Source organism: Nestor notabilis, unplaced genomic scaffold (genome assembly GCF_000696875.1).
Source record: "Nestor notabilis isolate BGI_N333 unplaced genomic scaffold, ASM69687v1 scaffold26353, whole genome shotgun sequence".
Classification (NCBI taxonomy): domain Eukaryota; kingdom Metazoa; phylum Chordata; class Aves; order Psittaciformes; family Psittacidae; genus Nestor; species Nestor notabilis.
Window position 1 is genome coordinate 39170 of NW_009921907.1, and position 19781 is coordinate 58950.

General features: G+C 43.7%; 1 protein-coding gene across 1 annotated transcript in view; it reads left to right on the forward strand.

The window, feature by feature from the left end:
• The window catches only part of LRRK1 (leucine-rich repeat kinase 1), a 73866-nt gene that overhangs the window by 36404 nt on the left and 17681 nt on the right, over positions 1 to 19781 (forward strand). The window contains exons 12-22 of the mRNA XM_010011361.1: positions 3215 to 3347; positions 3884 to 3996; positions 4855 to 5069; positions 7087 to 7251; positions 8937 to 9109; positions 11029 to 11149; positions 11403 to 11562; positions 12217 to 12493; positions 15460 to 15631; positions 17056 to 17219; positions 18509 to 18648. Of these exons, the coding sequence (XP_010009663.1) occupies positions 3215 to 3347; positions 3884 to 3996; positions 4855 to 5069; positions 7087 to 7251; positions 8937 to 9109; positions 11029 to 11149; positions 11403 to 11562; positions 12217 to 12493; positions 15460 to 15631; positions 17056 to 17219; positions 18509 to 18648 (1833 nt within the window). The remainder of the gene's footprint in view (positions 1 to 3214; positions 3348 to 3883; positions 3997 to 4854; positions 5070 to 7086; positions 7252 to 8936; positions 9110 to 11028; positions 11150 to 11402; positions 11563 to 12216; positions 12494 to 15459; positions 15632 to 17055; positions 17220 to 18508; positions 18649 to 19781) is intronic.

The window sequence follows — 19781 nt, forward strand, 5'->3', positions numbered from 1 at the left end:
AGCAGGAATCTGTGGAGTTTGGCTGGAGGGAAATCAGTGTAAATTCATCTCTGATTTCAAGTGCAACAGCTTTTAAATTGAGGGGAAATATGTTTAGATTAAATGTTTCAAAAGAAATGGTGCAGCTGGTTGTTACCATCGATATAGAAAGATGAAGAATGAGTGAAACCTGTTTCTTTTACTGAGCTTTTATTCTTTTCATGAAGGTTATTCTTTTTAGGTAGAGTACTAACTAGTGTGTTGAAAGGAAATTAACCCATAATTAGTGTTATTACTCTTAGGATTGTTCCTGCTGCTGAATTTGTAAATTGCATGTTTTCCCCATCTCTGTGATTTGCACCCCTGGTGTGGTGCAGAGCAGAAGAGATGTTCTGGATTCGTGCACATGAAATCCCAGAGAGAACAAAGGAATATCTGAAGATATTTTTCCTGCTTCCTGCTCTCTGTGGGCTTCATCTGCATTTTTGTTTGTTTGTTTTATTTTAAAGCCCTTGGAGAGCTTTCTCATTCTCGGCTGCCTTGAAGAATGACTTGCTCTAAAGCATTCTTTGCAAATCGTAGAGTGAAACAGAGCTGGCGTCTTCATGACGCACATCCGAGCAGCACTCGGCTGCCTGCAGGAGGGAGAGGCTCTCCTGCAGCAAATGCTTTAGTCTGTTCCCCTGAAAATTGTGGTTTAAGGGCAACATAAACAGGTAATACTGGTAAATGCACCAAATACAGCCCTAGCTTTAGGTTAGGTCTGGAGGTCTTAACCTCCTGTCTGCTCATCTGGGAGGCAGAGGCTCAGTTTTCTGCCCATGGAAGTAGAGGTTGCTGTGCAGCAAGTCCTGTATTTGCACCTTAAGGAGGAGAAAGGGTTGGTCTGCACTGTTTTGCAAGTAGGAAATGGAAATAAGGATGGTGAAATCCTGAACATGGGAGAAGTAGAAAAAGAGTCTGAACCTTGTGAATCTGTGGAGACTGACATATCCTCAGATCTTCTCTGTGAAGTGCTACGACAGCAATTCCCAATGTGGAGAGAAGGGCAGGAGCAGTGGGCAAAGGCAGATAAAATCAGCTGGAAAAGGGAATTGCTGCTGATGGAAATTTCTACGTGCTGCAAACCCAGCATAACCCTTCTACCTAAATGAGGAGAAAATGGACTCTGCATTAGTACCACTTGAAAATACCCTGGTGCAACTTCAAGCTGCGTGAGGTTGCCTCAGGAGGGCATGGATAGCCCACCTGGCTGGTGCCATGGTTGAATAGCCATAGGGACAGAGCAAAGCCAGCTCTTTTTTTCCCCCTCTCTGTTCCTCTGCCAAGTATAGCTTGGAGAGACTAGAGGATGTGGCCAAGAATTTAAAGAACATCAAGAGAAAACAGAAGCTGAAGTACATCAGCTGCTCACACAAGTCTCCTAGTGAGATGGGGGGCAGGTTTTCATATGACTTTACCAACAAAGCTGTTTACTTAAGTCTAGATTATTTAAAGGGAATAATTTATGGATGCTCACTATATATGATTGATAAACCCCAGAATAACTTCTTGCACACGCACGTGGGGTTGATGGCGTTTACTCATCCAAAAATATATTTTCAAGATGGGATTTGTTTTAATTTTTCTGCAGTTCTTTAAAAGAAAATTTGAGCTGAAGCCAGAGAAATCATAAATAACTCATGAATAAATAATTACAATTCATAAACACCTCGAGCTTGCTTCCAATATAGAACACTCCTTTCTGCCTGGGACTCTTTGGTGAATAGAGTATTGCCCTATTTTAGGAGCCTACGTGTCCAAGAGGACTAAATCTGTCTGTGCCTAGGTGCATACTGAAAAGGAACAATGAAAAGTTTAAGTCCAGCGATGAGCCAGAAAGGAAGTGAATTGAACCCATGAATAAGCCTGCTGTTCTCCTAAAATAATCCCAAAAATGATTTTCTTATTTGAAACCTCAAAGGTGGACTGTGACACCCTGCCCACAGCAGACAGTCCTGTCACGTACCTAAAACACCCCTGCAGACAGTAGGACTCTATTTTACTTCTTTTCTGATCACAGCTCAGGTTTGAAATGCTGTTAATATTAGAAATGGAGAATTTTCTCCTGAGAAAACCTCTTCCATTTTCTTCATATTTTTTCCTTTTCAGCTAAGTCTAGTCACAGTTCCTCAAGTCTTCCCTGTAAGGGAAGATCTTGGTGGAAGTACAACTGTCCTATGCTTGAGGAAGGATGTGTCTCACATCAGTAAAAGCATCACTGCTTTCATTGACCGTGAAGGCAGCAAATGGAGGTGGTTGTACTTTCCTAATCAGAGACTCAGAATCTGTTTGTCCCTGTGTGGCCTAGTTTTCCTTGACTTCAGGATGCTGCTTGGCAGATACATGTGACACTCTTAAGGCAGCAACACAATGCATGGCAGCCTTTCATGCCACTGTCCCAGGAGTAATTTGTGCAGTGAAATGATGCTCTTTGGAACCAGCTGAATTTCCCTTTGTTTGAACCTCTCCAGCAGCAGCAACTCAGCCATGCAGTTGTTGCTATTATTGCTTGGGTGGCTCCCAAAATACGCTGGTTACTGTTCAGATACATGGGAAATCCAAAGTGCCCTGAGACCTTGCAGCCTAAGGCAGAGCAGAGGGGCAAATGGGAGCAGTGTTTTAGAGGCACCATAGGTTGGCAGTCTGTAAACTGCAGTTTGGGTTTTCTTCTCTGTTGTTACTGACTTCAATCCACCATAAATTGCTCCAGGATGTGACATGGGGGCCTGAACATAAATTCTGACCGGCTTCTGGCTTTTGTCAGGCAACATGGGAAAAAACATGTTGAGAAGCAGTGGCACCCTTGGTATGCCCTTTCACTGCCAGCTGTTAGCCTGGAATAGGAGCAGTTCACAAGGTATTACCAGCTATTCAACAGCAAGAAATATAATGCCACTTATCCTCTGATGTATAGTCATCCTGGCAGGACTAGAATTCCTCCCTCAGCACCCTAGAAGTCCTGGAGACTGTCACCTTCCAACACATGCATCACCATGGCTTTAAAAATTTGAGATGTGGGCATCAATGTTTGATTGCCATCGAAGGCTGTTTGCTTTTCTGCTGTTGCTTCATGGTGGTTCCTGCCAAGGACCATGACCTCATGTCCTGCCTACAAAGTTAAGGTGAAGGCTCTTGGTTCAGAGCTTTGGTGCCTGTTGTATTTTAAAGGTACAATTTGTTTCCTGTCTTGTTCCAGGTCCTTTTTTGGAATTCCCAGCATTTCTGAGTGATTCTCTGGAAGTCCTTTATCTGAATGACAATCAGCTGGACTCTGTCCCTCAGTCCGTTTGCCTTCTGAAAGGTTTAACAGAACTTTATTTAGGAAAGTAAGTCTGCGTCCTGGAAAAGCTATGCAATGTTATTATTGCCATGTTGTTTTAGTGACTAGTCTTTTGTGGAGCCCCACCCCAGATGTCCAGTGCTTTTGAAGTCAAGAAGCTGGAAATAGTTAGCCCCTTGTTAAAACTGTGCCCATCATTTGCTTTAGATAAGGAGGAGGCTGGGCTTTGAATTGAGGAAGATGATCTAATGCTTTGAACACAGGCCTGGGAATCTAATGTGTCTCTAGTTCATTCTGGCTTTTTGCTGCCAGCCTCTATAGTGCTAGAGTGACTAACTCGTCGTTTTTGCCTTTATTTCTTCAACTATCCAGTAAAGATGATTACATTTGTCTGCCTCAGAGGATAAATTGAGGTTATACATCACTTTTAGGATGGAAATTACTATTAAAGTGCTGAGTAGTCTTATTAAAATGTTAATGGAAGATTTCTGCAAGGAGAGAATAGTGTAATCTGAGAGTCCGTGAGAGCAGCTACTTACACACAAAGCCTGGTTGTTGGTAGATTTATTTGTTTTTGTACAGTAACCCTGGTATCCGAGAGCTTCCTCCAGAGCTTGGGCAGCTGGCTAATCTCTGGCAGCTGGATATCGAGGAACTAAATATCGGTAACGTTCCTGCAGAGATCAGGAAAGAGGGTAAGGCTGGTCCTATGTGTTCTTTATTACTGAACATATAATGAAAATCACTTCCTTTTAATGCTCCTGACCAGGAACAGACTGTGTGTGCCCAAGCCCTTGTTGGGGATAACTGGAATTGCACAGGGAAACCTCCTCTGCATATTTGCAAGTTTGATAATCAGTGCTAAGCTCTGGCTATAAGATCAGTTTAAGATAGATCATATGTTAAAATTATTACTTACAAATGCAATATTTCATTTGCAGTGTGCATGCCGTATAAATTCCATGGCTTGCTTCCTGAATTTGTATATTTTAGGGTGTTTAGATGGTCTTTGTAAAGACTGAAGTTTTTAGGATCAGCAGTCAGAGTCGCATTGAAGTGACTTTATTGTAAACTGCTAGGTTTTTGGATCTATTACAATACTGTCTTCTTCTTTGTGCGTTTTAATAAGAAAGTCCTGTGGGAACAAAGTTATTGGGAATTATTCCCTCTCCAGCACACTGTTGAAGCCTAAATCTAATTTTAACTGGAAACATAAAAGTAGAAGGAAAAACTGAGTATTTTCCAATACTAAATTAGTATTTTATGTTTCCTTTCAGCTTCTGAAGCATACGAGCCACAGCATTTGTTTCTTCTTACAGTGCTCCATTGTGGAGCCTCAGAGCAGTGACCTTTTTCTGGGGTCTCTGTCTCAGGTTTGTCCACTAGAGGTTTCTTTGTTTATTCTCTTGGTTTTCTCAGCCCACAGTGAAACTGAGGGAAAATATTAATTCAGCTGATGTGTCTGCAGCAGTAGGTTTTGTGCAGTCCTGTTCTACATATGTACGTTTGTAACCGCTAACCGCAGATAAAGCCTCTTCACTTCCCCCCCATAGGCCCTAAAACAGTGCTGGCTTACTTACGAGCTCAGCTGCGCAAGGCAGAAAAGTGTAAGCTGATGAAGATGATCATCATCGGCCCTCCACGGCAGGGAAAGTCGACGCTGGTGGAGATCCTACAGACAGGAAAAGTCCCTCAGATGATGCACAGTGATGCCACCATCCGTACAACAAAGTGGGAGCTCCCCAAGCCAGTGGGACACAAGGCAAAGGTGAAAAACATTCCAAGATCCTTACCCCAGTGGGATGTTTGAGCCCTGCAGTGTCCTTTTGGGCTGAAATTTTCTGTCCGTTTATAGAGAACAGTTACTATTACTTGTCTTGCAAGTGACATGGGTTTAGACTCATCACAATTCCTCTGCTTCAGTAGGAGAGGACAATTCTGTTTTCCTGAGCACTCAGCTTTGTGTCCTAAAGAAAGCGAGCCTAAACTCTGGCTCTCCCAGCTTGGGTGGTTTTTGGACACTGATTCTGAGAGAATGTTTTAAATCAGCTTCTCTAAAGCAGATTGTCCTTTCATTTGGGGCCAGAAAATGGGACATCACTACCTAAAGCTGGATTCCCTTGATACCAGAACTGTCCTAGCTGGGGAAGGTGGGTGGAAGTTAGGATGCCCGACCTCTGGTGTGACCCAGGGATGTCTGAGGCATACCTTAAACACCCAAATCTCAGGTGGATCATTCAGGGAGTGTGTCTACCCATACTGAACTCATTTGGACAGCACTGAACTCATTCAAGGATTTGTAGGTGGCCCTGTCTACTGCCTTTGTAGTAACACAGGGATTAGAGCATGCAGAATTGGACCTGAGGTCTTGTCAGAGCTGAGGGTGTGCAAACTCGTGGCTGTCCTTTCCCACATGAGAGCCATGACCGCCAGACTGTTCTGGAAGGGATAAAGGACCCTGCTGAGTTGAGCTATTCTACAGCAAAGAGTGCCAGGCCAGAGACAGAAAGAAACAGAGCAAGCACAGCCTGAGTCTTTAAAGAGAAGACGTCGGTGGGAGAAGGGATTTGTTCATTTTGTGTTGAAGAGCAATTGAATAAAATAAAAACCTAGACAGCATCAGAGACCTGGAGTGGGACCAAGCTGCCGAACAGGCTTTGTCCCTACCTCTGTGTCTTTGTCTTTCCATACAGGCACCCACAGCTGAAGGTCTTTTGGATGAACAAAGCAGTCCTTGTGCTAATTAGGGTTTGGTTTAAACAATATAGAAGTTCTTCCAGCTGTTTCTGGAAAACTTCAAACTTAGAACTGTGCTAGGACATCAGAGCCCTACTGAGATACTTAGCTCCTCGCTGAAATCTCATAGGGTAGATTGTCATGTGGGATCAGTCAGTACTTGGACCTGGACCAGTAAACAGAGCCTACTTGGTGTTACATGATGCTCTGAGGATGGTGGCCAGAGCAGGGTTTGGTTTTCTCTCATGTCGCAGGCTTCTTGCCTCCCAAGGGACAAGGGATTTAGAAGCCTCCAAGATCTGGAGGTGTTTGCTACAGAAGCTGATGGGAGCCTGAATATCTTTTAAATAGAAAGCCATGCTCCCTCTTAGTGCTATTGTGGGGTGCATGGAGGAATGGGTGCTGAGACACTTGGAAGAAAGCCAGAGCTAGAGAGGCCTCCATTTACTGATTCCCCAAAAATCAGTGAGTTTGCTTTACAGTAGCTGTAATTCTGCCTCATCTCTGGTGTGTCACACGTCAGAAGCCTCTGAGCAATGTGCAGGAGGTGCTTATGAAAGGCTTGAGAAGTTTCCCATCTCCTGAGCATCTATATTCTCTTTGGCTCAGTTAGGGCTGAGCTCAGTGGAAGTGATTTCAGCAGGGGGTTTCCTGTTCCCCACAGCAATGGCAGATAAGTAGCTTCAACAATCCTGTCAAATGTGGCACAGACAAGGATGAAACAGTTTCTATTCCAGATGCAGTGAAATACAGGGCTCAGAATAAGACCCTTGTTTGTATTGGAGGATCTATAGCACTAACTGGAGATTTACCAGCATCAAGGGCACCTCTATCGTTTTAGCAGCAAGTAATTAGTCTTGATTTCCTGTGGGGAAGTGGTAGCTATGCTTAACAATTGCTTGTTGATTTATCTTTCCTGGAGGCACAATTAGGACATTGAAACCCTTCTTGTGTCATACATTATGCAGGCGTAGGTTTATACTTCAGCTATTATCTCCCTGTGATTTACTGTGACCATTTGATTTGAACACTCCTCTTTGTCTAAGTAGGTTGATTCAGTGGAGTTCAATGTCTGGGATATCGGAGGCCCAGCGAGCATGTCTACAGTCAATCAGTGTTTCTTCACAGACAAAGCATTGTACATAGTGGTATGGAACTTGGCACTGGGGGAAGAAGCTGTGGCAAACTTACAGTTCTGGTTGCTGAACATTGAGGTAAGAAGTCACTGGTGGACTCTGGGGTCTCTATTTATCAAGTAGTAGCTCAGCACACAGATATGTGATCTTACGGATTCTTTTTGGTCTGCTTTTAAACACTCTGCAAGCTCTGAATTTTGCATAGCTTTTGGAATTAATTTTCCATTGCACTGTAGGCGTATTGCTATATTTAATGGTTTAAATTTATCATTTGCTTTGTTCCCCCTCACACACATCAGAGACTGAAACAAAAGCTGATTTATAAACCCTTGCTAAGTAAGGCTGGACATACTTATTTTGGAATTAGTTTGACCACACTGTGCTCCATAGGGGGTTTGAAGCATTTTCTTTCTTGTGTGGGGTTAGACACACATTAGTCTTAAGGCTGTATTTTTAACACTTTAGATTCAGGTAAGCCGGAGAGTGTCTCCCAGACAGCTCTCAGCTGAGACTCAGAGCTGCAATGAATTCATTGGTGTTGATTTTTGTAATACCATGTTAATGGGCTTTTTTTGTAAATGTTTATTATTTTATATCTGTCTTAACATGACCCACACAAAAATGGGCTCAGGGCTAGTGCCTCTCAAAAGAGAAACATCTTGACATTACAGAAATATCAGCATAATGGTCACCAGCAAACAAAACCCCAAACTAGGTAACAAAGCTACAATCTGCTGTGGGAGTCAGAAGCTGAAAAGAACACTGGTGGAAGAAAGATCCATTAAATGCTATTAATTGAGAGAAATCTCAGAAAGATGGTGAGCTGCAGGGTACTGGGAGAGCACACCAGGGAAAATCTCTACATGCCTGCCCTGTGCCTATGCTCTTCATTAACATCCAGTCAGAATACTTGGCCAAGTGGGCCCTTTGGTCTGACTTGGCACAGCCATCACTCCTGTGTCTGCACAGGGTTCAAGTTTAGTCTCATTCAAGTTAGGACATCTCAGTGGGCATCGTAAGAGGGAAATGGATTGGCTGCAAGTAAGTGTATATTTCTGCATCTGCGTAATCTTCTGTGGCCAAAGTCATTTGGATCAGCAGGCTGATCCCTGCTTGAGGCTGTGCAATCCCATTGTATTTGGCAGTGCGTTCCCTGAAATCTGGATACATTCCAGTGCTGTAACAGAATCATGGAAGGGTTGGGAAAAACCACGAGATCATCTAATCCATTCCTTTGGACTGATTCAGGATTAAGTAGATTGAGACTTTTCTAACAGTATATCTCACCTCTTCATATACCTCCAGTGAAAAAGTTTGTATCACTTCCCCTGGTACCCATTCCAGAGTGTAACTAGTCTTTCCCAGGGTATCAGATCTTCTGGCTACAGGTTAAGCTAACTTTTCCTTTGTCTGGGTGAACAGAGTTGCCATCATTTAGCTGGCTTGTAGCACCTTAATACCACATGGCAGCTCCCTTTATGTTAAGACCTGATGTAATAAACCCAAAGTGACAGTTTCCTGCTCTGCAGTAGCAGCAGATGATTAAGCCATATTCTGCAGGAGACATCCTGTAATACCCAGATCACTTGTGGCTGTTGTCAAGCTGTCACAACAGGTTGCTCCCATTTTATATATATATATATATTCCATTTTATTAATGTCTGTGACTATCCCCACTTAAATATCCTACTTTTCACATGTCCTCACTGAATTTACCACAACATAATCTGGATGAAATCATTGTCAGTGTTTTCCCTTTGCAGGCCAAGGCTCCAAATTCAGTGGTGTTAGTGGTTGGAACACACCTTGATTTAATTGAAACTAAATTCCGTGTTGAGAGGATAGCAACTCTGAGGGCATACGTCTTGGCTCTCTGCCGGTCTCCCTCTGGATCCAGAGCAACTGGCTTCCCAGATATCACATTCAAGCACCTGCAGTAAGTACTCGTGCCTTTATGAAGCTCAGGCACTCTGTTTGATGTCACTTTAAACAATTTTGCAATACTCCATCTCCTTGGCAACGGAGCTGATTTAAAGACATGTCAGCATTGCGTTTCATCTATTTTTGACTCCCATAATGTAGTATAATCAGAGAGAAGTTCAATGTTGCTCAGGGGTCTGATCATGGGTCTGAGAGCTGGAAGGTCCAAAGTCATGACCTCAGGACAGCTTTTTTTACTGCTCCTGCTCCACTTGGGTTTCTCACCATTAAATGGTGATACAGTTTATTAGTCCCAAGGAGAGAAGCTACAGATTGAGTAATTAACACTGCAAAGATTGAGAGCATGACTGCTACAGGGTGGGTGCTGTGGTTTATTAAGAGGAGACCTCTTAACATGAGAACACAGCTCACGTGACAGGATGAGGAGTGAGTCAACCCCCTGAGTCCAAACCTGTGTCATTTGAGTTCTTAGGGTGTGATAACACAGGGTGATGCTGTCTGGAAGATCAGCGTCAGGCCATGCAGTCTGCTGCTGCTCTCTCCCTTCAGCTGACAGAGAGTGCCCTTGGGGAGAGGAGAAGGGAGCAGGTCTGTCAGCCACAGGAGTGCACAGCATGGGGGGAATGTGGATGCAGCAGGCTGGCACCAAGCAGTGTGAAATCACCAATGCCTGGGGCAAAGAGCAGGTGGCAGCTGGCAAGTAAAGAAGGGCGCTGCAATGTCCCTAGCGTGTTCCATCTGCTGCCTGGCAAAGTCATAAGGAGACCTCCCACGATCCATGCTGTAGACGCAGGCTCTGTGTTGGGCATTCCAGCTGGCTCCTTCCTGTTAGGAGGAGTACCAGGGACCTAGTGTGAGGCACAGAGACTCACAGTGAGAAAGAGAAAGCTTTGTGCTTCAGTGTCCTCAAGCTTCTTTTCCCATCACCACAGAGCATCCTAACATGATCTCAATCATTCTTTCTCAAGGAGACTTTCTTTCACCCTGCCACATATCCTACACTTTCCCCTTCACCTTCCTTTTCCTCCGCATTTCCTCCCAGTTGGGAGTTGTGCCTGATTTCATACTTCCTCTCCCCCATGCTTCGTCTTTACACCCCATCATTCACTGAGATGGGGCTCCTCTGAGCAGCACTCCAGGCTGCTGGAGGAGTGTGAGGAGTGTGTTGTGAAATCCTTATGTGGGTGAGCCCAGAGTGCTTTTATCAGTGCTGCTCCTCCAGCATCCCAGTGATCCCAGTGCCGCCAGTGTCTGAGGCTTAAGATAAGGCATATTGCTTTAGAAAAGAATTTTCTGTCTGCCACAGGAACATGTGTAGGATCAGTTAGAAAGACCCTTTGTTGGGGGAAGTGGAAATGAGCCATTCTTATCCAGCCCAAAATAAGACCAAAAATAGAAGGGGCTGGAGCAAGCAGGTTTTTAGCTGTTAAACAGATGATGAAGGCCAGCATCAGTTCCCAGATTACAGGATCCAGCTGAATGAGGGTGGGGATAGGTGTCTGGTAGTCATTATCATGCCTCTTTGATCTGACATGGGAAGAACTGGACTCCCCAGCAATTGCCAGAACACAGCATTTTCCTCCTTCCCACAGTCCCTTACAGGATATGTGAAGCAAGGAAGGGGAAGGGGGTGATGACTTTGGTCAGTCTGCCAGAGAAGTCCCCAGAGATGACAGTGCATGGGGAACAGAATAGCAATGCACAGTGAATGAAGCAGGCAGAGCAGAAGTTGGCCTAACATATCTTTTCCAGGCGTCTGTATTTTTCTCCAAAGCTAAAATGTTCACTGACAGCCTTCCTCCCATTCACCTGACACAGGAAATTGAAAGTCACTGATAAGAGAAAGTGAGCCTGTAAAGGAAGTCAGTGTGCTGATAAGGTTTGATAATCTTCACCCTTGCATGACTTTTGCAGTGAGCTTTCATGTAAGACTCTGGAAGGCCTCGATGGACTCCGACAGCTGATTTTCCATGTCACTTGCAACATGAAGGATGTCGGCAGCTCAATTTGCTCACAGAAACTTGCAGGGAGATTGGTGAGAACTGCTCTTTCTAGTAGGTGGTGATCTGTGCCAAAGGGAAGCTTTTGGGAGGCTTGGATTTGGATTGGAAGGTGAACTTTAGGAGTTATATACTTCATACACCTCCTGCATCAACACTAAGATGCCTATCTGGCTTTGGGAAAAGGCAGCACTGTTATGTCAAGTGGGGATGACTTAGCCACTTCATCTCCAGCAGGGTGATTGCTGTCTCATATTGATCCTGCTATTTTTATCTTGTGGCTTGCAGATACCAAGAAGTTACCTTAGTCTTCAAGAAGCTGTCCTTGCAGAACAGCATAGGAGAAGTCAGAATGATGACGTGCAGTATTTAACAGACAGACAAATAGAACTGATCATTGAGCAAACACCTGGAAATGATATCAAGGACTATGAAGATTTGCAAACTGGTAGGTCAGAGCAGACCAGTAATTTTTTGGAAATCAGTATGTGTGACCCATTGAAATATTCCATGAATAATAAAAATGAGGAGAGGAGAAGCCCACCAGGTAACTGCTGTACAGACAGAACCAATTGCAGAGTGCTCTACACTTGTGTAGAGGTCACTTTGGGAATTAAGATAGAAAGCTAGTAATGGGGCTTTGGGGAGAGGGCTGGGAAGTATCTAGGGTGCTCTGCAGCTACTAATTTATTTTACCCTTTTTTAAACAAGCTTTGTCTGATGTTATTCCTGATCTATGAAGAATGAGGGCTGCCATAGTTCCAAGGTTGTTTTCTCTGTAGTGCCCCAGTCCTGTGATCTTTATGGAGGCCTTGCTCTGCAGGTGCTGGAGAAAGCTCTTCCCTGTGAGGATGGCAGGAAAGTAGAGGGGAGGTGTAATGGGGACTGAAATACTGACTGTAAAGCAGTGAAATTTTGGGTTTAACAGCGGAGTGCCAGATAGCAGCACTCCTCAGAGAAATGTTATGCTCTTGGCTTGGCTACATGCTGGCTATATCTGGTATGCATAAAACTGCACAGACTGCCTCATAATCTTACTCATCTGCACTGTGGTTTCCTAATGTTGGTCTACTGCTAATCTACAATTCTTTATTTTTTGCAGCAATTAATTTTCTCATAGAAACGGGTACACTACTGCACTTCCCAGACACAAGCCATGGCCTGAGAAACCTCTACTTCCTTGACCCTGTCTGGCTCTCAGAGTGTCTACAGAGGATTTTCAACATCAAGAGCTCCAAGTCTGTAGCTAAGAATGGAGTCATCAGAGCAGAGGATCTCAGGATGCTGCTGGTTGGGACGGGCTTCACTGAGCAGACTGAAGAGCAGTACTTCCAGTTCTTGGCAAAGTTTGAAATTGCACTGCCAGTGGCCAATAACAGGTATGCTGGTAATTAGAGGTGCTTAGCCAGCCTGGAGAAGAATGTCTGTTTAATCAAATGGGCTTTATCTTGACAAGGATCTGGCTATGAGAAGATATTTGAGTGCATTAAACAGTGCAATCGAAGGCACCCATCCATTTGGGATGTATTTCCTGGCATGAGCATCCTTTGATCCAGACAGGCTAGTTTGAAAACTTTCCAAAGCAGGTCTTTGTCCACTCGGTGCCTTGAGGCTGGTGAGAGGCTCAACCACCAGCACAGAGGGGCAGTGATACCAGCAGGGATATGGCAATGAGCAGTTGGAAGCGGTAAGGACTCAGCTGGCACGGCTGCAGCTGAGAGAGGATGTGAGGCTTCTGGCTGCCAGGCCTGAAAAATAGATGGGCTGGAGTCATCTGTTTCCAGTGAATGATCCTCACTCCAGAGTATGGCAGAAAACTTTGGGTAACCCGTAATTATGTCAGTCCTGAACGTAGCAGTGTTTTATTTCTAGTGAAATCAGTCGAGCTTCAGTAGCAACATGATTCTCTTTAATTTTTAGCTTCAGTAGGTGTTGATCAATAGTTTTCCTAGAAATGATCTAGGAAACCTCATTCTCTTTAAATGTTAATGAGTCCTCCTCCCATCTGCCCCCCGATCCCTCTTCCTCTGGGCAGAGTTCCCTGCTATTTTTCTCTCTCCCATCTGCTTGGCGACAGCCTGTTGTTGCGTTAGTGGTGAAACCGTAGTTGTATTGCACTTTTGATGTGGCATTTGCATTTCACTTCCTTGCCCTTCCAGGACAGCACGGCTGCATCGCCCTGAGCCTCTCGGGAGCTCTGAATGCCAGCACAAGTGCAGCATTCTCTGTGCTGTCATTATGCCTGTCACTTATCCAGACCCGGATGCCAACAAATTTTCTCAGGCTTAACACAGATAAAGCAGCAATGTTTCTGTTTAGTCCAAAATGCCTTTTGGACTCCTTGTCACTATCTGCCATTTTTCTCCAAGGCAATTACATTGTCTGTGCCTCGGGAACAAGGAAACTGCTTTTTCGTGGCCTGCCCAATCTATTTTAGAGCGATCCAAGCCACATGAGCAGAATATTCTTCCCACTGACGGACTGTAGCTTTTAGCAGGTTGGATTAATTTAATGTACTAGCCAGACACAGAGCAGTTATTTGTTTCTGTGCTTCTGCAATTATTGTATAGATTGCCAGATAGAGTTTCTGTGCAGTCAGTAGAGGAGGCAGCTGCCAGTTTCTGTTCTGAAAGGGTGGATGGGGGCATGTTTCACATAGTTTCAAAATTTGCATTGGCTGTTGTTCAAGAGCATCGAATCACCATCTGTATTATAATCCACTATGTAATTGTGGTCCAGAAGGGCCTCACTGGCCTTCTTATTCTCCTACACCCTTTCTTGAATGTGCTGGGGAAAACATATTGGTTGTCATATGATGCACCCACTACCTGTTATAGAGTAAGAACTTGTAGTTTGACACGCTCCACTTTTCTGCCTAAGGTGCATGTAATTTAGCTTTGTTCTGCCTGTTAAAACAGGGTTCAAAGTATGTCCATTCTTACTGTAATTTATAAGGGAAGAGAAATCTTTATCAGTTTTACATTCCAAAGATGTTTCATGGATCAGATAATTCAATCATGTAAAATGTCATGAGATGTTATGGACTGTGACATATGGAAAGAGCTGTTGTCTAGTGATGGCTGTTTTTTCTGAGCTGATATTTCAGGTTTTACAGAATACTGCAGCTGCTAGAGAGAAAACATGATAGGCTTAAAGCATTGGATTTGGACCCAGCATTAGTTCTAGTTGTGTGTTTGGTCCCTGCCGCTGTTATTTTGGTCAAGCCCCTTGGCTAGTTGCCACATTGCTGTCATTATGCCCGTCAACGATGAGCCCCAGATGCCGACACATTTTCTCAGGCTCAACACTGATAATGCAGCAGTGTTTCTGCTTATAAGCAAGTAAGATTATTTGATCATACAGGCATTTTGGAATGTATTTGGTACAGAAGAGTATCATTGTCAAGAGATTATTGGCAGGTATTGAAAGCCGTAAGTTTGCAAAACAGTTCTAGTTTTCCAAAAGCTTCCCAAACATGAAAGATCAGAACAAATGAATATTCTGAGCTTACTGGTAGATCTGAAAACTTTGTGGTCCTCTATACCAGGCTAGCTCTGTTACTTCCGATCAGTCAGACTTGGCTAGAGCTGAGTCTCCTCTACATGTGGGCAAAGAACCTAATAACCTGGTTGGTGGAGGAGAATGAGCAAGACAAGTGTTGTCTCTGGCGAAGTACACTCTTGCCTTGGAGTTTGTCAGGGATGTGGTAGGCAGCCCATCAGCTGCAGTATTGGTGCAGCAGGAAACTGCTGTTTTAACTGACCCATAAGATGCTGTCTTCCTGGGACTGGGGTGAGATGAGAACCAGAGCAGCCCAGTCCTTGCAGACTGTAACTGCCTCATTGCCACTTCCCACGCTACCGCCTCTCCCCACCTTCTGGGTTTACTGAAGCTGAGCTGCTGTAGGTTGTTTTTGCATTTATCTTCTGTTCCACACAGGAGCACTGCTCTAATACAGCTGTAATTCTCTGCTTACTACCAGGGCAGAATAGTAAAGATACCAAATAATGAGTCCCAACATCACAGCTGTTCTAATGACTCTTGTATTTTAACGCACTTAATTTGTGAGTACGCAAATGTCCTGCTCATTACATCAATTTTAGCCCTGTCCAATAGCCCTGGCTGAATTATGTAATGTCTGCTTTGCCTCTGCTTGCTTCCATAGTGTAAATGAATTTCTCCATGTATTGCTACAGAGCCTTTAGTCTAAAAGCTTTTTTATATGCAGTGGGCTGTGCCATTAAAAATCTCTTTGGAGACTGAATCGCCTTATTATCCAGTAACAATGTACTCACTGTTACAAGCTGTAGCTAAAATTTGAGCTGTTGAATTTGATGTGTTTCAGCTACCTCCTCCCTCATCTGCTCCCTACCAAGCCAGCATTAGATATCCATGGGCTCTGCCACCAGACCACAAACACAGTCCAAAGGGTCTTCAAGATGAGTTTTGTCCCAGTTGGCTTTTGGCAAAGATTCATAGCCCGAATGTTAATTAGCCTGGCAGAGATGGACCTCCAGGTAGGTTGTTGTATCTCTATGCAAGCAGAAGAAGACAGCTAAAGTTGTTCAGTGTGTGTGTGTAAGTGGGTGTCTCTTCACGTCCAGCTTTCTTCTGTCACAGATTTCAATATGTTATTTTAGTAAATAGGGAGAAATGAGACTCTGCGAACAAAATCTGATTCTGTTTTCACAGTAGGTGTCATTTAGAACAACAAATTGGCACTGGGGAAGAAAGCCTGTGTTCTCCACAGCCTCCTTATAATCCCCTGGAAGGTCTCAGTACCTCCAGCATCTTGCAATTACAAGTAATTGGAGTTCTGCCTGCGGCTCTTGTCCATGACCATTCTACTGGGCCAGACTGCTTACATCATTTGTCAGAGGAGATCTGGAATAGCTCCACCAAAGTCAGCTATCTGAATCTATATGGGTTTAAATGAGAAGAAAACTCCAGGACTGTTGCCTTAATGTGATAATGAGTGTAAGCAGGCACCCTATTAGTGCAAGTGGTATGCCTATCATTAAAGCTGTGTTTGCAAGGTTCTGAAAGCTAAGTGAATTTTCATGTTATTACAACCTTATTTTTGTGGCAGCTTATATCTGAAAACATAGAAACATAGCCCTGCTGGGAACCGTAATAAACACCTGCAAAATATTTTTAGCACCACTGTGGTATCTTCTTAACAGCTATCCATTTAAACTGTGTTCTGTCGATGTACAGAACATGGAAAACATGATACCTGGGTTTGGAAGGCCCTCAGTGTTCCAAGCTTCTCAAACCATGTAATAACTTTACCTGGTTTAACAAGCTGTCCTGGTAACCCCTTGCTTACATTCTCATGGGCACTACGTAACCCTAGAGCACCTTTGCTAGGGACCTCATCCAGTCCTCACTGCAGTGAATGGAAAGGATCCCAGGCATCAGACCTATCTGCAGACAAATAAGCATTAGAGCAGTGAGTGGAGTTATGCAAATAAAGCCTTTGGTTTTAAAATACATTTTGCTCTGAGTGCTGGTTTTTGAAGTGTCTTGGAGAAAAGCCATCTTCCTCCCACTGAAACAGGTGGAAAAGTTAACTCTACATTAAGGGCAGACTTAATCATTCACTAGAACATTTAGCTCTTTAGGCTTGTAAGACTTCTGCAAATGCAGAATTGATGTAACAAATGTCACAGTTACAGAATTAACTTTTTTCACTGATAGGAAATTTTTCCTTTTTGAGTGGCATGAAAAATATTTCTGTTGCTGCAGACCCAACTTTTACTGTGTGTATTTTCATTCCATCACCAAATTTTTTATGAGCACAAGTTGCTCTTCAATGGAAAAGGTACAGCAGCACCTGTGAAGGCCAAAAAAAGAAGTCACCATATTGCTTGAATAAAACAACATCTTTATAAGAAATTTCAATAATTTAATGATTTTCATGCTTTTCTGCTTGTTTCAGCTTTTTGAAAACAAGAAGAACACCAAGACAAGAAACAAAAAGGTGACCATCTACAGCTTCACAGGCACCCAAAGGAACCGCTGCAGCACATTCAGAGTCAAAAGGACTCACACTGTTTACTGGCAGGAAGGTCTGTTCGTTACCTTTGATGGAGGCTATCTTAGGTAATTTGTGTTCATAATGCAGCATGCATGACAGGGGACTAATAGAGTGTATGAAACGCATCATCTGAATGGAGATGAATGAGCCTAACTCATGCTATATGCTCGCTCATCGATAGAAAACGAGGCTCTTCTGTTAGACATAACTCATCTGGTAACAACTGGTGACAAAAAAGATGAATACCTGATTGTTTGGCAGTTCTGAATATATCAATTTAATGTGTTATTGCAGCCACAAATTTAAAGAGGCCTGAAAACAAAGTGTTACACAGTGCAGAACCAGTCTAAAATCATGCATTATCGCATGCAAAGATTTCCTTACATCAAGTGGCTTTTCCACTGAGACCTAAAACATCATCTCCACAGTGTGACAATAATTCAGATTAATGGAGGTGCTTCGATGCTATCAGACTGTGTGGTTCAGGGACTGTGGACATCTGGTTTAAGCTGACCAAGGCAGAGTGTGTGCTGGCTGCAAGCTTGGAGGAGAACCTGCTGTCCATGTTGTTTCACAAATGCAGAGAGTAGGCAGCTACTTAAGACGTTAATATCTGTAGTATCTGCAGATGCATTTGCTCTTTCAGTCACTGGCAAGATAGGGAGGAACCACTTGTGCTGTTGCATGGTTGGAAACCAGAAGGGCACAGTGACTTTCCTGAGTTTGTCTAGGTAGAATGTGGCTGAGTAGAGACTTGGATCCAGACATTGCAAATCACAGGCTGGAATCCTTAATTCTGGACCATGGTGGCAGTCATGCTCTAATCTCCCCATGTACTTCAGGGAGTTGCAGAACTCAGCATTTTGTATTAAAAGGGTGGGGGGGGTTTTGTATTTGGGTTGGATTTGGGGTTTGTTTGGTTTTGTGGGCATTACACAAAAGTCCATAAACTCTTCCAAACAGTCTTTGGAAGTTGTAGCAATAATAATAAATCACTGCAATTTTATTACTGACTTATAAAACTCTCAGCCCTCCATCATTCTGTATGGGGCATTTCTGTCAAAAGTCTCCACCATACTCAATTCATTTAGGCCAGAGTTTTCTCTGGGTCTGACCTTCTTATAGCATTCACCCATTGTGAGAACTGGCATTTCTGTGCAAGAGTTCTCTTCTGAAAGTCATTTGCAGAACAGACTGAATTGAAAATCATGCTCAAAGCTAGATGGCTTTTGATTTTGATTACTTATGAGCTACATGTTATTGTGTAATTCAGGTTTCCTGCGAGAAAGAAAGTTTGCTGACACACATACTTCACCAAAGCTTCATGGGGCTGTCTTTTGGCTTTCTTACGCAGTGTTGAGTCTTCTGATGTGAACTGGAAAAAGAAAAAAAGCGGTGGAATTAAAATCATCTCCCAGTCAGAAGTGAGAGACTTTTCAGCAATGGCTTTCATCACAGATCATGTCAACTCTTTGATAGACCAGTGGTTTCCTGGTAAGAGAACTGCTGTAATTTTCTGTGCAGTATTAGGTCTTTTTAACAGAAGGTTCTTTGACAGAGCTCTCCAGGTGCACAATCCTGTGTGTTAATTGAGGACCCCTCAGGCTCTGACAGTCTCAAGCCAATAACATTTGGTAAAAGCTGGTAAACCTGCAGACAGATCAAGATTATTTGCGAGCACGCCTCGGTCTAGACATTGTGTCTTTCAGTCAGTCACAGTAAGCACAGGTGAAACATTACAGATCAAACAGGACCTGCTTCTGTAGGAGTTCAAGAGACTCTTCCTGTGCTCGTAGCAGCGGCAGGATTTGGCCCAAACTACTTGGCTCTCTCCCTTCACGGCAGAACTCATTTTGGCATCAGCTGGGGATCAGCATTTGTCCACCATTTCTAACACCCTGTAATTTATAAAATTATGATGGGAGAGGCATGAGTGAATATGATACCAAGGACTCTGTGCCAAGGTAACTTCCTTGACTCCTGCAGTTGTTTTTCCTGTGATTAGCACAGATCCTGCTGTTACCCAGTGGGCTCTTTGAAACCCCAGTGCACTTTGTTTGAGAGCAAAACAAAATCTGAAGTGTTGTTTCTTGTCCCACACTGGTCTAGAAAACAGTGCCAAAATCACTTAATTGGAGGCTCTCTGGAGGAAGCAGTTGTGCACTCTCACATATTCGTGTTCCGTGTGGTATGAAGATAAAAGAAAGTTTTATTTGCCTTTGGATTAAAATATCAATAACGTTTATTGCTGAAGCTTGAAAAGAGTCACGACTTTGAAGGCTACGGCCCATATTCACTCTGCCTAATTGTAGGCATTTAATGGAGCCTGTCACCTCAAATCCCTCTGCAGTTAGTGGGAGAGGTGTGAACCTTCCTAAAATTTATCCTTAGTAGAATCCACTTTTCCCCTGGAGGGGCTGAAAACATTGCCCATGAGGGAGCACGGTAACTGTGTTCCTAACTTGAGTGCTGCAGGTGAGTGCTTACTCCAAGCCTGCACCTGAAGTGCTTAGCCTGAGCACAGTGTTCCATGCTTCCCAGCCCATTTCCATCACCATTCCCATGCCTGCTCTCCACATGAAGCCATCTGGCAGTTTGCAGTCTGCAAAGCAGATGTGGCTGGGGGG